This window comes from Lathyrus oleraceus, chromosome 7 (genome assembly GCF_024323335.1).
Source record: "Lathyrus oleraceus cultivar Zhongwan6 chromosome 7, CAAS_Psat_ZW6_1.0, whole genome shotgun sequence".
Taxonomy (NCBI): domain Eukaryota; kingdom Viridiplantae; phylum Streptophyta; class Magnoliopsida; order Fabales; family Fabaceae; genus Lathyrus; species Lathyrus oleraceus.
Window position 1 is genome coordinate 520,718,895 of NC_066585.1, and position 17,627 is coordinate 520,736,521.

Genomic DNA, 17,627 nt, shown 5'->3' on the forward strand with positions numbered 1-17,627 from the left:
ACGTCAAACCAAGTCCAGAACAGTTGATTCAGAAATAACATCTGACGTTGACCACAAGTTTGTCCAAGAGAATCACTCAGAATCTATCATTAGAGTTCATCTGAAGACTCTGCAAACTCTGAATCTGAAGACCTTGCAGACTCTAACTCTGAAGACTATGGAGTTTGATACATAAGAAAACATTTCATCTAAAGAAATATCAAGCTGACTCTGAAGACCAATCAATAGACAAAAACTATCTAAAGAATACAAGATCTGATATAAGAATCTGAATTCTACACACTCTGAATCACGCCCAATAGATCATAATCGTTAACTTAACAAAGAAGTTATCCAAATATGGTATGAATCTCTATATGGATAATATTGAATACTCTCCAAAACTGCTATGGAAAGGACAATAAAATTAATGTCATTAAGTCCCATAATTAGCAAGATATCAGCATCAATGCTCCATTCAACGGTATCATCTCCAAGCACTATAAAAAAGCCCAACTATTATCATACCATGACACGAAGCTATTACACAAGAATTCTACACATCCAAATTAAGTCATATACTAAATTCTTGTTTTAAGTCATCACACATGAGTTGTTGCTCTAAGTGTGATCATTGATCATTGTTCTTACTGTGCTCATATTTCTTATTTAGAAGCACCAAACACATTCTTGTAATTCTAAAATAGTCGTTGTATATTCCCTCAAGTGACTTGTGAATTATGTAGACTTGAGAGGGCTAAGAGGTCATTGTACTCTTAGACGTTTGTTGTAATCTTTCTAGATTATTGGACTACGTCCTTATTAAAGACGAAATCACATATGCGGGGTGGACTGGAGTAGCTTTGATTTTCAAGTGAACTAGGATAAACCTTTTTGATGTTTGTTATTATCTTTGTGTGTGTAACGTTCCTAACAGTTTTTATTATCCGTGAAAACAATTCAAACCCCCCTTTCTTGTTTTTCTCTACCTTCACCCTCGTGTTCCCATGAGTGGCACATTGGGGAACTCCCCGCAGCTGAAGATGATATATTTGGTTTCCCACTCTCTCTTATATCATATGATAGTGTTAGAAGTGAGAGAAGCTAGCCTTCGAGGCCACTTGAGATCCTTAGAGACAAACGGGCTTCTTCTGGATGGATTCATTTTCAATGCTTTATTGGTGTTAACTTGGAGTTCAATTCTTTCAAGCTGTCAATCTGAGGTTTATATTTGAACAGGAAGGAGCTTCTTCTGGATGGATTCATTTTCAATGCTTGTTGATGCTTAAATTCCTAAAATAAACATAGACACTAAGAACTTTTTTCTTTATGTATATAATGTATGAATGAATGAATGAATGCCATGTATTTTTTGGTTTTTCCAGGTACAAGGTCTCATAAGTCCGAGGTACAGATGGAGGATAAATTTGATTGCTTGTTCACACATGGTTCTCACCAGGAATGATCAAGGGTTGGCAAAGGTTCCCAAAGTCATGGATCCACAAAAATGTTTGCCGCTTACAAAAAATACTTGTTGGGCGTCCATTCCTTCAAGGGAATCTCTTCTAGGTGAGGTTTTCGTATCGACCCAACGAGAACTACGTCTCGCAGACACATACTATGAAACAATCTAATTCAAGGTTCTAAATAAGGTTTCCAAACTCATGGATTGCCAAGAATGTTTGCCGCTTGTGGAAAATTACTTGGCGGGCGTCAATTTCTTCAAGGGGATCTATTCTGAGTGAGGTTCTTGTATCGACCTCACGAGAAATACATCTCGCAGACCCATACTACGTAACCATCATTCCTAGTTAGCCAAAGGGTTCAATGTTCAACAAAGGTCCTTAGAGTCACAGATCCTAATGAAAATATTAAAGCTTACAAAAAATTACTTGTTGGGCAACAATATCCTCAAAATAATCTACTCTAAGTGAGATTCTCGTGCCGACCCTAACGATAAATATATCTCGCAGACTTGCACTATGCAACCATTGCCCTATCTTTTTTTCTCTAGACTCGGGTAGAGAGTCTTTCCCACAATGTGTTTGAAGCAATCGGGATGTCCATATCAAGAGCTCATAGGACCCAAACAATAGATACATGATTACAATAAAGTAAAACACAATATATAATAAAGGCACAAAGATATAAAAAAGAAAATAGACAAAGCTAACAAACATCACAAATCGAAATAAATTAGGCTTGACTCTCGCTAGCTTGGAGCATGTCCCCAGCGAAGTCGTCAATTGTCGCATCTCGAAAAATACGACCCTTCACGAAGAGTTCGCGCGCTTGCGGAAATGATTGAATAGAGTCGCCACCGAACTTTATTTATTCCAAAGAAGGAAAAGGGAAAATATCGATAAAACTCTTAAGAGCAAAAGAAAATGGTCGTCGCAACCATATTCAGGTTCGAGAGTCGATTACGCAAGGGGAAGGTATTAGCACCTCTCACGTCCGTTGTACTCAATGGGAACCTTTTAGTTAAATTTGCGATTGAATGTTAGCTTATGTTATTTGTTTTCTTTGAGTGATTAAAAGTGTAAAAGAAAAGGGGTCGCAAAAAGGTTTTTATTAGGGTGCTTGACGAGATTGTGGATCTCGCTCCTACGTATCCTCGGATACAATGAAGAACTCAAAGCTTCGTAGTTTGGAGGAGAAAACTACGTTTTTGTTGGTTGGTTAGTTTTATTGAACGAGTGTTTAGATCGCGCTCTAACGGTTAAATGTTGCTTGTACTCGCAATTGGAGGCTTACAGCATTTGTTTCTATTCGTAGTAGAACGGACTAAACAATGTTCATTTTGAAAAAGTTCTTGATCACGCGGGGGCAAGAAAATACGTTTGACATGTTTGAGTATGTTTTAGGGTTGGAATACGAGTATTTATGACTTGCAAGCTATTACAACTTAGGTTTAATACTCGAGACTATTATTGGACATTACACCCAAGTAGTCGTTTTCATCCAATTTGTTGTGAAAGAGTTTTGGATATTTAGGAGTGTTTTAAACGAAAGACAAACACTCGGGCTTGCAAACTATTATGGTTTGGGCTTAGTATTCGGGACTATGATTGGACCTTACATCCAGATAGTTTTTTTCTTTCGATCTATTGCAAAAATGAGACGTATTTGAATTTTGGCAAAAGACGAGTATTTATGACTTACAAGCTATTACGGTTTGGGCCTAACACTCGAGACTATGACTGGACTTTTCACCAGGTAAGCATTTTTCCTTCATTATTATTGAAAATGTCAAAGTATGAATTAATTGTTTTGATTTTGATTATGAAAAAAGCTTGATGTTGGGTCAAGCGTTTGATTTGCATTGTGGAGCGACTTGTGAAAAATGATTTGAAGTGTATTGGGTTTTGAAAATCCACTTCGTGTTGGACCAAGGTTATTTTTACTTTGAAAATATATTCATTACCATTATCAATCATTTATTTAGTTTTATTTTTTATTAAACACATAAACAAATTTAATTGTGAATTAATGGATCAAGGATTATGATTGTTTGATTGTGAATTTTGTTAGATGTAATGTGAGTTTCATTTGATTTTGTTCAAATTTAATTAATGACCAAAAAGAAATGTTTAGTTTAATTTGAAACTTTGGTAAAATGATCCATGATTAAAATGTGTATTAAAATTAACAAAACGTTAAATCAAAAATTGGAATAAAGGGAAAGACGGGGGACCAATGCAATTGACACCAAAACGAAGAAAAATCAATGGTCAAACTTTGATTTTGATTTATACAAATTAAAGAAGATTCAATATTCTGATGAATGGAAATTAAAAAGAAAATCCAATGCAATTAAGGTAGGATAAAATCGGAAATTGGAATATGATACTAATTTTTTATTTATTTTTGTTTTAGATTACATTTATATTTGTTGTATCATCAATCTTGAAGTCGAAGTTCTTACAAAAGATTTTATTTTATAGAAAAAATTCTTACAATTCTTTAACTTATCTTAAATGTTTTACACTTAACTTTTAAAAAAAAAAGTTGTATAAAAATTTGAAAGAAAAAAAACAATATTTTTAACTACAATTCAAATCTTCTTTCTAGTTTTTTTTTTTTCACTATCAAAAATATGTGCTAACCGTTGGTTGATATTTATTACTTTAAAAAAAATGTAATAGAGTTCTATTTATGGTATTCATAATGACAAATATTCCTTATACAATCGACTTTATCATCTTAAGGAAACGAACATTCTTCTTTCATATAAAGAAAACACAATTTTCAGAAAATTTATTTACTTGAAAGTAATTTCGATGTACCAAGATACTACAAATGTCACCTAGGTTAGGTAACAAGTTTTAGTGACACATGGCTAGTAACCCATGTGTTTATGCTTCGTCAGCTAGCTATAAATCAAGCCATGCAAGTAACATATCACTCATCAAATTTCTCAAATAAACAAAAGAAAAAATGACAACCTATGCCACCGTTTTGTTTCTCTTGTTTGTCATGTCCACAACCTCTTCCTTTTGTCTCCAAGAAATGGAGATTCTCCAAATGGCCAAAACACAAGTTTCACAAGCCATGGATTGGGTTGATAAGTCTATGAAATTGCATGGCTTGGAGAGTATGAGTAGCTTATCATTGAATCAAACAAGTGGTTTGGCTTTAAGAGATTGTGCTAAACTCTATGAGGAGAGTGAGTTTAGGCTTAGGGATATGATGTTTGAAAAGAGGGGTTATAGTAAAGATGATGCTCTTATATGGGTGAGTGCATTGATGACAAATCATAGGACTTGTTTGGATGGGTTGAAGGAAAAAGGGTATGTTCAAGGTGATCATGTTTTGGGTAGAAACTTGACAACTTTGCTTGGCCAAATGCTTGTTTTGTATTCAAATAACAAAGTCAAAGGCAAAGGTAATAACTTATTATAACATAATTATTTTTTTATTAAAAAAAATTATTATAATTTATAGTAAATTTTGTTTATTATTGTCCAAAACTAGTACTTTCAATTTTTTCTATACTTTTAAAGAAGGTTTTTCCTCCATGAAAGAGGGAGTGCATTGTATCTTTCTTATATTTAAAAAAAAAAAAATTGGTTATATGTCACAAAAAATTAATTTTATAAACTTGATTTTATTTAAAAATGTGTATTGAATTTAAAATAGTTTAAATTTAAATATTTTTTATGAAAAAGTGAATTCAACAAATTTAAGTGTAAATTTAATTTTACTTAAAAGCTACAAAATTAAACTTTAATCTAGTGACAAAATTAATTTAACTCAATAAACAAATAAATAAGTCAAAATTAATATAAACATTTATAATCAATTTTAATGATCCAAACATAAAATCAATTATAGACTTAGCAGAATTTTTCATATGTATAATCTCTATTTCTATAAAAGAAAGAAAAATGACAATTATTATAAAAAAAATATATAATTTTAATATTAGTTAAATATTTATGCATTAAAATCATAAAAATAGAGATATATATTTCTCAAGAAAATTGGAAAAGTAGTATAATGGGTAAATATGAGTTTAATTTACATTAACTAACCCCATCTACGTTCTGCCAATGCACTAAATGCTACATAAATGACAAATTATACGTTTTCTTTATATGTAATACTCTTTATATCTAATATTAGGAAGCCTTAAAAATATCAATTTTCTAAAATAAAATAAAAAAGTATTATTTCATAGTCAAAAAATTAATATAAACAAAAACATCATTTTATAAAGAAAAACACCATTTGAGCTATCCATTCTATCTATATAGAATAACTATTTATGTATTTCTTAAAATATTTAACAATCACTCTTATCATAGAACAAATTTAAAATTATTTAAATAAATGGACTTTTGTTTAAATTCAAAAAAAGTGGGATTTTCACTTGAAACTTTATCCTTATATTTTCAACAATTTCACAACCTTAAAGTTTTTATGATTAAGCAACATGAAAAATATATTTTCTCTATCATACTATTTAAAATGTTCATATTTACTACAACTTTTAAAATATAGTTTTACATATTTAATCTAATTACTAACCTATTTAATCTATGAAGAAAAATATTACTACTATAAGAAAAACAAAATTGAAATGGATTATATCCAAAAGCGGTGCGGCGTATAGAAGCGCTTATCAAAACGTACTTGTCCTTCCATCTTTTTCAGATTTGTCATTTTCTATTAACTACGTGTTTCAACTTCCTTCTACTTTTATATATAGCATAACACTTTCCAAGAATCTCAATATTTTTATCAAAACTCAGAATATTGTTCTTTACTGTAAAAAAAACAAACAAAACAAATCAAAAAAAAAAGCTGACTAGAATATGCATTAACCACGTTATGTTGCACCCACACGTTTGAAAACAACATGAATATTTATAATCATGTTTAATTTTTCAGAAGAATTTCAAAGGACTACAATATTAGAAGAAAACGATGGACTATTAGAATCATGGAGTGTTGAAAACCATGAAGCAGATTTCACTGTCGCACAAGATGGTTCTGGAAGTTATAGAACAATTAAAGAAGCAGTTAATGCACTTGCTTCAAGGGGGCATAATCGTCCTTCAAGAGTTGTTATACATGTTAAAGCCGGAGTTTACAATGAAAAAGTTGAGATCGGAAGTAAGTTGCATAATGTTATGTTTGTCGGAGATGGAATTGATAAGACTGTTGTTACCGGAAATAGGAATGTTCTTCATGGTGGAACCACTCTTAACTCCGCCACATTTGGTAACTTATTTTGAATATCCATTTTTGGTTCATTATTACTTCATTATACTAACATGATTTGGTTTTATATATATATATATATATATATATATATATATATATATATATATATATATATGAAACAGATGTATCCGGCGATGGATTTTGGGCGAGAGATATGACATTTGAGAACACAGCCGGACCCCAAAACCACCAAGCAGTAGCCCTCAAAGTAAGTTCCGACTTATCGGTCTTCTACCGATGCAGCTTCAAAGCCTACCAAGACACGCTCTACCTATTCTCGAATCGACAATTCTACCGCGACTGTCGCATATACGGAACAATCGACTTCATATTCGGCGACGCAGCCGCCGTACTCCAAAACTGCGACATTTTCATTCGAAAACCAATGAGTTACCAATCAAACTTCATCACCGCGCAAGGACGGGACAATCCGAACGAACCGACCGGGTTTTCGATACAGACCTCTAGGGTTAGGCCCGATTCGGAGTTCGCAACGGTGAAGGATTCTGTGAAGACTTTTTTAGGTAGGCCTTGGAAGAAATACTCAAGGACGGTGTTTCTTAAAAGTGATCTGGATGGTTTGATTCATCCTAAGGGTTGGGGTGAATGGGAGGGTAGTTTTGCAATTTCATCTTTGTTCTATGGTGAATATATGAATACTGGAAATGGTGCTTCTACTGAAAATAGGGTTAATTGGCCTGGTTTTCATGTGTTGAAGAGTGCTGAGGAAGCTTCACCTTTTACAGTGACTAGATTTTTGCAAGGTGGAAATTGGATTCCAGATTCTGGGGTGCCATTTATGTCTGGAATTTGAATTGTGAAAATGTTATGTATTAATAATATGCTACATAGGAGTTAGCACTATGTTATATAAATCTATATTTATAAATCCAAGTTTTAAGCTAGTTTGTCTTATATTCCTAAGATAGCACCATCAACATAATCAAATTGTTGATGCAAACATCTTCTTCCCAATCATCTCAGCTTATTAAAATTAAGATATTCTTAAATATTGTTCAAACATAAGATAATATAAACTCTTGCTTTTAAATTCTGAGTATTACAATTATATGGTTGTGAGTTTTTAGTAGTTATAATTAATTTGTCTACGGATTAAAATTTAAAAAAAATATTCAAAGTTAATGAATAATAAATTTAAATTTTTCTAAGTTATCATAACACAATTAGCATATTCATGCATTTTCTTGATACCTATTAAATTTTGTTGAAAACTTGGTCATCAATATAGAGAAATCTTTATATAGAACAGCATAAAGTGAAAATGACTATTTTTTATATAAATATATTTTTTAATTTTTAAAATACTATAAACATCCTAAAATTTGGAGATTATCTCCAAACGCATCCTAAGTCAATAGAAATCTGACTTAATATGAAAAAACTACGGAGATTCATCTTCATAAATATTACGGAGATGCATCTTTGGACGTTGTTTGTACATAACGTGTCAGAACCCTTCTTCTTCCTCACTTGTTAAAAAAATCTAAAACACTCTCAAAATCACATTGTATCAAAATCAATTAAGTAACATCAAAGTTTCTTCAATCATTGTCAAACGACATCAAAAAGCTCATTCAACTACATCAACTTCAAAGATTCCCCACTTCTTGTAAGTTTTTAATTATTGTAAACTTTTTTGAGTTTTTGTATAGCTTTGTAGAAATTGATGATTAGGTATTGAAATACATAGTTTATGCATGTATGATAGTTGATACATTATGAGAAATGTGTTTCATAGTTAAAAGTAACGATCAATGCATTATTTTTGGGATCTTCGTGGTCAGCATTGGCGTCATCGACGAAAATGAAAGTTGCAGGAAAATCCGGAGATGCATCTCCGTATATTTTGGATTTCTAGGAACCGAAGATGCATCTTCGTATTTTATAATTCTGTATTTGTTTACTTTTCTGGCTTGTATGGTTGCTTGTAATAATTATATGACACTTGTCTGGTTTACATACAGGAATTATGGCTGATAAAGATGACAGATTGAGGCACAGCAGGATTGCACATCATGCATCTGTCCAGAGGGAAAAGAGTCACGTTTTGCAGGCTCTTGCTCCCTCTAGCTCGGTTGATGCGGATGCGTCGATGTCTAGGGCTCATATATCTCCACCTTCTTCTTCCCGTAGGAGACGGACGTCACCTAGTGATGCATCACTTCCTCCATCTTCCCCTAGGCGAAAGGTTTCACCTACTTGGGCAGCAGAGGTACTCAAGTCACCAGAGGTACCTCAGTTAGGGGTGGCAAAACGGGTTGTGGTCCGTCAGACCGACTCGCGCACCCGCCAAAAATGTTGGATTAGGTTGGAATTTTGTGTCCGCCTACCCACTCAATCAGCCCCCCTTTAAGTCCGCAAAAAAGGACGGGTTGACCCGCCAGTCCGCCAACCTAGTTATGAGCACTCAAAATATTATTTTGCTTGGTTGAAGGTTAATACTTGAACTATAGTTTTGAAATACTTGTTGATTATTATATTTTATACATTTATTTGTGAATATATGTAATATTTTTTAAAGTAAAATTTGTTAGAAATATGCTTTATAAAAAATTATTCTAAAAAATAAGTGAAAAATCTAATTGAAATGTAAAAATAAGCATATTAATTTATTAAAAAATAAATAAATAAATGAATAGGAGGGCAAGCCCGCCGCCCGCCAACCCTCTGCCTTGATAGGGCGGGCTAGAGTTTTAAGTCCAATTTAACTTGACAGGCTTGCCCGTCCAGTCCCCTTTTTTGGCGGGCTTAAGGCGGGGCAGGACGGGTGGCCCGTTTTGCCACCCCTAACCTGAGTCACTAGAGGCACCAGTGCCACCCCACCCCAGGCACTGGAGGGGCCTCATGATGATGAGATAGCAGAGGTATTTGGGGGAGTCACATTAGAGTTTTCACTGTTGCCTTTTTACCCGAACCATACTACTAGACACATTTGAGAATGAGAGATAAAATTAGTTAGATTCATTCTTTTTATTACGTTTATTATTATATTATAAGTTTTTTACGATGATTTATTTTTCTGTAGGACCGTGATCCATTGAAATTCATTAATGGGCGGAAGATTATTACTGACTTGCATCAGCCTATTGACGAGTAGTTTCAGGCTGCTTTACAGCTATCTAGGATGAAGAACTTATGCAATACCGGTTATGTTACGATGAATCACATGATGCTTAATGCATTTGTAGAGAAATAGATGGCATACTGAGACCTCATTATTTCATCTACCACTTTGTGAGATGTTTATCACACTCGATGATGTGTCGTGTTTGCTTCATCTTCCGATTAGGGAAAAGCCTTTAGATCATTGGAGGATTAACAAAGATGAGGTACTTGAGTTGATGGTTAACTATCTGGAAGTAAACAGACGCTTCCTTGAGGGAGTTTGAAAAAACTAGAGGGGATCATGCTAGGTTTAAATCCTAAAAAAGGTATATACATATGAGTTGGTTAGAGCAAAGCAGATTGCTGGTGATGAGGAGTTGGTGGGGCAGCATATAGTGTGTGCTATTAGAGCATATCTATTATATTTGGTTGACACTGTCATTTTTATGGACAAGAGTTCCATGTATATGGATGTCCTCTACCTACGATACTTCAAGGACTTTGAGTGGATCCATGAGTATAACTGGGTGACTTCTTGTTTAGTCTACTTGTACTCTAAGTTATCTGAGAGTTGTAGGTGGAAGAAGAATCAGGTGACAAGTAACATAACACTTTTGACAGTAATATGTATTGGTCTTTTAATGTTTGTGTGTCATTTTCATTACATTTTTGCAACATGATTTGTGTGTTCTAACACTTTCCAGGCTTGGATCCTCCAGCACTTCTCGCGCATCTCTGAGTGGTTGTGTGTACCGACATATACTAAGGATATGACGTGTGCTTCTGCATTTTCCCCGCTCAGATGGAACCAGGCGACAGAGTCATTTCGAGTGTATCTTGACCGCTTGGTAGCAGAAGATATGCACTTTAACACCTATGTCGATCACCGTGAGATGCGATCATTTGACGACATAGTCTTATACTCTATATGGTTGGCTTGCGGTTCACGTCTGACATTTTTCTCATTTTCCTGAATGTGTCATACGGTAATTCGGTTACACCCAGACTATTCCTAGACATCCTGTTGTCTCTGCTCCTCCCGCTATGACGCGTAGATATATGAATGTCATATTTGATAATCATCTTAGTCATGTGGTACTAGAAGAGGCACGGAGTATCATAGTTGAGAGCGATTGGAGCTATGTAGAGTGGTACATCAGGTGGTTCTTCAAGGTGTCACATCCATATATGGTGTGGGCTGCTCCAAGAGATCCACCGAGGTCAGCTCATCAGGAGAGATACTAGAGGAGGAGCAAGTTAGATTAGATCATACTCATGATGTCTTGCTTAGATGACATCGTATTGTGGAAATTACACAGGCAGGTATTGACAGAGGTATCTTTCCAGATGGTTTTGAGGTAAGGAATGTCTTAAATGTCATTATGACGGATGCACGAGAGACATGATGTACCGGAGACAACGTCGGAGCACAGGGAGCAGAGGAGACCAAGGAGCTCGAATCTAGCATATACAGTGGCTGATAGTATTTGTAGTTTGGATTTATGTTCGATTGTATTTTATTTTTACTTATTTCGACTTTATTGTGTATGTCATGATAACTTATTTTGACTTCGAATTTATATATGTCATTTTTTGCATATCAGTTGTATGATTTAATACTCATCACATAACAGGGACCTTAATATTTATAAATCTTCATTTTCACCTAAGTAACCATAAAACTGACTTAACTTGTACTGTTTTGATTGGTTACAGAGATGCATCTTCGTAAACTTTAAACGGAGATGCATGTTCGAGTCAATAAATGTTTAAAGGGCAATGCTAATTTGTGCTCTTGGGGCACATGCTAAGAAATACATAAATAAAAAATTTGTATTGAAAAAATCTATAAATTAATAATGATAAGTTTATAATAAAGTGAACACACAATTTTCAAAAAACAATTTCTATAATTATCTCTTAACTTGTGTCCCATGAGCACAAGTTAGCATTATCCATGTTTAAAATAGACCTTTCAGAAAGGGATGCATAGCATGTATTTTAAAATATTTTGGAGATACATCTTCAAATTCGTGTTTACAAAATATGTTAATGTGATTCAATAGAGTGCATAAGTGTGCTTTAAAATATTTCAGAGATACATCTCCGAATCTCCGAATCAGTTGTAACGTTTTGACAAAAGACAATAATACGTCCAAAAATGCATCTTCAAAATCTAAAGAGTATTTTGAATTTTCCATAAAGTATTTTTTCACCCTATAGGATGGGATAAAAAATCCCTAATTTATTTATATTCTTCGTTGGTCATCAAGTGATTCTCTTTAGTTAGTGATGAATAATTTGTTTATTTAGAATGGAAAAATATATTGCTTTTTTACGTATGTTATAAGTTGTTTTCATTTACTTGAAGAATTTATATAAATAATTTCAAAATATTTAATGAAAAATGCCATAAGTTGATTCAATTAAGTCTCCTAAACAGTATCACAAAACATATGGAAACAAATAAGCTCAAATAAGCTCATCTAAACAGGCCCAAAATCAGATAAGCAACTGCAAACTCCTTCCAATAACCAAACTGCTTTGTTAAGTTTGGTAAACTTTGACCAAAAATAGACCATAATGTTAGCTTCTCTTTTAAGTGATTACAGCCAAACGTGTAAAAAGATCTAATATAACTTGCAGGTTCTATTACCAACCCAAAGTAGAAAGGAATGGTGTTTACGTTCCTATCACAAAAGAAAATGAAAAGCCGCCCCAGCATTGATGAATCAGTCTGCATAGTCTTCATCTTCTTCCGAGTCATCGCATAATTGTTCTTCATCTTCTTCCGAGTCATCGTATAATTGTTCTTCATCTTCTTCCGAGTCATCGTATAATTGTGCTTCATCTTCTTCTTCCGAGTCATCGTATAATTGTGCTTCATCTTCTTCTTCCAAGTCATCTTCGTACAATTGTTCATCATCTTCCAAGTCATCATTCGACTGTTCTTCCCCCATTGCGATATGATTTACCTACAAGATAAAAATACTAAAATCAGCCAAGAAAAAGACAATTTAGAATTAGTCATCAATCAGATGCACCCCGTGAGTAACACCCAAACAAAAATATTCTTTTGTTTTCTGATATGTCATATTTTTAAAAAATACATATAAATGCTTTGTAAGGAACCAACCAAGAAGGGAAATAGATTTGGGACACTTGAGATTCTTTAGTGCGTCCAATGAGTGTCTAAAGTGGGTCAAAACAAAGAAAAAAACCGCAGACACTTGTCTGACACGTGTTGTGCGAGTGTCGTACAGGGTGGACACTGGGACACACATCATCATCTCAGAGGTGTACATGCTTCACAACAGTGGAGGAATTGTGGTAAGACATGAAATTTGGAAACTATTGAGAATGAAATTGTTGTTTCAACTGTAAGGAAAGCATACCGCATGATTATTTAGGGCCTGTGCAGATGCAGATGAATGCAGAGCATTGTTATTTTCATTTGGGGTTGATAACAAAGCTACCAAATCCCCCATATCATGGCCTGAGTTGCTTTGGTTTAGCATGACCCTTAGAAGAACTTCCAATTTTCCCTCTATTGCTGCATCTCTTCACTGTGTTTGGTCTCCAACATTTCATGTTTTACCCTCATTTCTTGAACCTTTTCAGTTAAATGTTTAACTTCAGCAGCATGCTTCATTTCAATTTCTGCTATTTCTTTATTTCTTTTCAAGAGAGAAGGTGTTGTAACTCTTCCATGGCAGCGCACTCTTCCTGCTTTTTCTTTGCCGAAGACAGTTTGAAATGCCTCGTCAGAAGGCTGACCAGAATTTATGATCAAATCTTGAAGATTTGTCTAGCAAAATTAAAGCAACATTAATTAAGCATATATATGATTACATTTGACTAGATAAAATTATAAAGAAAAACTTACAATTGTGTTACTTGTAACTTGGTCTAGCTGATTTCCTCTCTTGCTTTGTCGTGTTTCAATAAAAACCTCAGCTTGAGTAGGGGGCTCTCTATCATCCTTGGCTGCACGCTACAAAGCAAAATATGATTTATTAATAGTAGTAGTTAAAAATCATCACTGACAGTAGAATTCAAAATATTCGACATCCGGGGCAAGCTTCACAAGACCAAAATATGTAGATTTCTTCCACTGAGGTTGTTAGTTTTAAGTGACAATAATATTAGTCATTCACATCCATTTCTTTATCAACATCAGAATTTTGCCCTAGTAGTTGGTGTAGGTGGTTCCATTCTACAAGTGTGGACATTTCCAGAAAGAAAGTCCATTCAGTGGGACTTAAATCCCAATATGAAGCTTGCCCGGGATAGCAAAGAATTAGTCGTAACCAAACATAGAATTTGCTTGTTCGCTAATAGTAGTAAAAATGAGATACCAGTTTTTCCCTTATGATAGCAAAACTTATGGGACCCGCTCGATGTCTACATTTTTGTTGAGCTGTAATGTTAGCATTTTGATGACTAATTTTCTGCACTCATCAATGAGAAACTCAATTCATTAAATCTGAAAAACAGTACACAATTCAAATAAATTTATCTTACTTGAATGATTTCACAACTCCAATAATTCATTAATTTCCTAAAGTGTGCTTCTGGTATGTTATCTGGACGGTTTTTCAGCCGATCACACAAGTTTTCATACTTAGTGAAATGATTTCTTTTAATAGAACATTTGTAACGCCTCCAAGCATCATTTATGATAGCATACACAACCTTCTCTCCTTTTTCTGGAACAATGTATTTTTTCTGCAAAGAAAAGGATCGTGATTACTAATTAGACAAATATATTTTATCAGAGTACCCAAACACACACACTAGATGAGTTTGTTACATTGACATAAGCCCATATGTTCTCCTTCTTGTTTGGTATAGCCTTCCAATTAGTGTAAGTAAGAGGACATAAATCTGACATCCTTGCTACTGATCCCAAAAAATTGCTGAATTCAGAAACTATCTTTTGAGTTGGTCCAATGGGCTCTCCTTCTTCATTTAAGGTGATTTTTTGTCTTTCAGCAAGTGACCGGGCATGAATTTCCAAGCACCGTGTCCTTCCTCTTTTCCCTTTTTTTGATGCTTCGCCTAGTTAACAGTACAATATCATACAAGTTATATATAAGATAAAGAAAGTAAATTGAGTTAACTATGATCATATGTATACACATCATATGATCATATGTATACACATCATTTGTCCAGTCTTTTTTTTCTTCAGACAGCATAAGAGATATATAATAGGTTTAATTTATCTTTTGGTCATTTAACTTAATTTATTGTTTCGCTTTAGTCCCTTAGTTAAAAAATATTACATTATAGTTCCTTAACTATTCCGCTAGTCAAATTGATCCATTCTGTTAAATTTTGAAAAAAAACATTAAACTATGCATATGTGGCAATCTACTTGGCAGTATGTTATCTTACATGGTTTTTTGTTTGGTTTATTTTCAATTTATTATTATTTGTTATTAAACATATGAAACACTGTAACACTAATTTTATTTCATTAGATTCAATCAGCTTTCACCACAACATTGTCCATTTAATCCAACAAGGGCTGCCTTTCAACGGCAAACGTACAAAGACTCTTAGATCTCAAGGAAAGAAGTTTCATGTTTCAGTGGAAGAAGTTTCATGTTTCATTGGAGGATAGAGTTTTGTTTTTGGCGCTGTGTTGACAACAACAGAGTACATGTCTTGGATAAAAAGATTTGGAGTTTGAAGCCCGACAATTTGCAACATATTCGGTTGGCTTGTGGGTTGACTACTATAGCTTTGGTATGTCTGTTTTTGAGGATGCATCTGATATTCAGATGTAAATATAGTTAAATCTGACACAGGCACACAAACACTAGTATTTAAAACATTATGATTTACAAGGCTATGTTCACATAACTTTCACACAATGCTTATAAAGAACCACTTGAATTGATATATTTTGCATATATGAACTAATTTTGCAGATATGAACTAATTTAGTCCCTTGTTCTTGTTCGTATTTTTTTTTTAAGTTTCAGTTTTTTATGGGATTTTTTTTTAGATTTAAAAAATGGGTTTTGTTCTTATTCTATTTTTTTTTGTAGTTTCAGTTTTTATGGATCGGAGTAGTTTTAAAGTCTTTAATTTTGGTAGATAGAGATTTTTAATTGTTGGATTTGATGTCTGTTCTTAAGGTGTGGAGTTAAACAGAGCATAGGAAAATGGAATATACATTGATCCCTTATTCTTCCATGATCGAGATGGCTCCGTAATTTTTAGTTGTGATAATATTCCTGATGTGCCTTTATCAAAAAACAAAGTGTGGTCTTGTTCGCGCTTCAACTGCCATATTCCAAATCGGCGGCAGCAGCGGCAGATTCAACAAATGATCCCAATTTAATATTTGATTAGTTAACAAGTATTGTCTATCTCAATCACCATAATTACTATAATATAGTAAGTTTGTAATGTAAATTATAACAGTGATGAAAACTTCCTCAAAATGTAGAATTAGTGTATTTTTGTTCTAGTTTTGTGTTGGATTCATTTTCTTCCCTAGTAAAATTGATTTTAAGCTTTACATGTACGCTAATGTATTTGAATTGAAAGATAATCCTATTTGTTCTTTTTAAAATAGGTTTTAGTAGAATTGATTTTTAATATATATAATGACTCATATTTTGACCAATTATGTCTTTTTTTTAATCCTTTTGCTGAGTCATTACCTAGTTGACATGCAACATTGACAAATATTAATGTTTTTTCAGCTAAACTAACGGAAGGAACCAATAATACTAAAGGAACTAATATTAAAGGATCAAAGTGTAACATTTTTTTATTAAGGGATTAAAGCGGAACTTAAAATTAAAATTAAGTTAAAGGACCTGGGGACTAATTATACCTATATAATATAAGGCTCAACCAACTCTGATACAAAGCAGTAGAGAATATAGCAGGAAAAAAAAAGCAAACCCTATACACATATGATTTACTGAATAAATCATCTGATTTCATATATGAATTAACAAACTGTTGTACAAAGGGGCTGGCATTAATATAGATAAGAGGAGCCTAACAATGTACAGCTGAAACAGCTAAATACTAACAGATAGGTAACCAAAAACTAACACAGAAAGAGTGAACAACTAAGGAAAGGTATAAGTGATGAAAATGAAATATAGTAGGGATATTGTAGCGGTGTATTCGTCGCTATATGATCTATCGATTAAATCATAAGCTAAGAGATACATGAAATTTTCGAGTCGCCACCGCACTTTTATTTATCCAAAGGATTGGCTAAAAAGCGAACAAAAGCCTAAGAAGTTTTACACGTAGAAAACTAATAAAAAGATCAGAGATTCTGGGTAAGGGGTAAATTACGCAATGGGAAGGTGTTAGGCACCCACTACGTCCTAGGTACTCCTAGGGAGCCCTTTTCACACTTGTTATGCAAAAATTATTATTTGTTATGACATAAAGATTGTACAAACATGATTGGGATGATGAGAAAAGAATATACAAGTTTATTATTATTGGGTATTGGGTTCGAACGGATGAACCCGTTGCCTACGTACCTTCCATCAAAGGTAAGGATCAGAACGCCGTAGTTCGGCTAAAAGATTTCCAAAAGTGGGTTAGGTTCAATTTTAAACACAAACCCTAGGTCTTACGTTATCCACGGGAGAAAACTCAACCTTATACAAACAACAACGTCCACCATGTGAGAACAGCTTCAACTGGCCAGAGAGGGGTTAACCCTATAATAGGCGAGGAAGACTTACAATTCAATCACTAAAGACAGAAGGTGAGATTAACATCAACCACTAAGATAAATC

The 17,627-nt window shown here is 33.7% G+C and overlaps 2 protein-coding genes across 7 annotated transcripts in view; one reads left to right on the top strand and one right to left on the bottom strand.

The window, feature by feature from the left end:
• The first annotated feature begins 4,388 nt into the window (after positions 1–4,388).
• LOC127106516 (probable pectinesterase/pectinesterase inhibitor 36) lies at positions 4,389–7,616 on the top strand. Its single transcript, XM_051043800.1, has 3 exons — positions 4,389–4,867; positions 6,376–6,708; positions 6,834–7,616. Exons 1-3 carry the CDS (start codon positions 4,420–4,422, stop codon positions 7,523–7,525), a joined length of 1,473 nt encoding a protein of 490 aa, XP_050899757.1. The 5' UTR covers positions 4,389–4,419; the 3' UTR covers positions 7,526–7,616.
• Positions 7,617–12,362: 4,746 nt separating this feature from the next.
• The window catches only part of LOC127108269 (uncharacterized), a 42,067-nt gene continuing 36,802 nt past the window's right edge, over positions 12,363–17,627 (bottom strand). For 4 of the 6 annotated variants that reach the window (XM_051045712.1, XM_051045714.1, XM_051045715.1 and 1 more), the window contains 6 exons: positions 14,651–14,898; positions 14,362–14,565; positions 14,196–14,288; positions 13,724–13,831; positions 13,233–13,645; positions 12,363–12,812 (listed from right to left, as the gene is read on the bottom strand). In XM_051045712.1, the coding sequence (XP_050901669.1) occupies positions 13,385–13,645; positions 13,724–13,831; positions 14,196–14,288; positions 14,362–14,565; positions 14,651–14,898 (914 nt within the window). In that variant the 3' untranslated portion in view covers positions 12,363–12,812; positions 13,233–13,384. Of the gene's footprint in view, positions 12,813–13,232; positions 13,646–13,723; positions 14,289–14,361; positions 14,566–14,650; positions 14,899–17,627 lie in introns of those variants that run through there. The other 2 variants (XM_051045713.1, XM_051045716.1) reach the window with 2 other exon arrangements.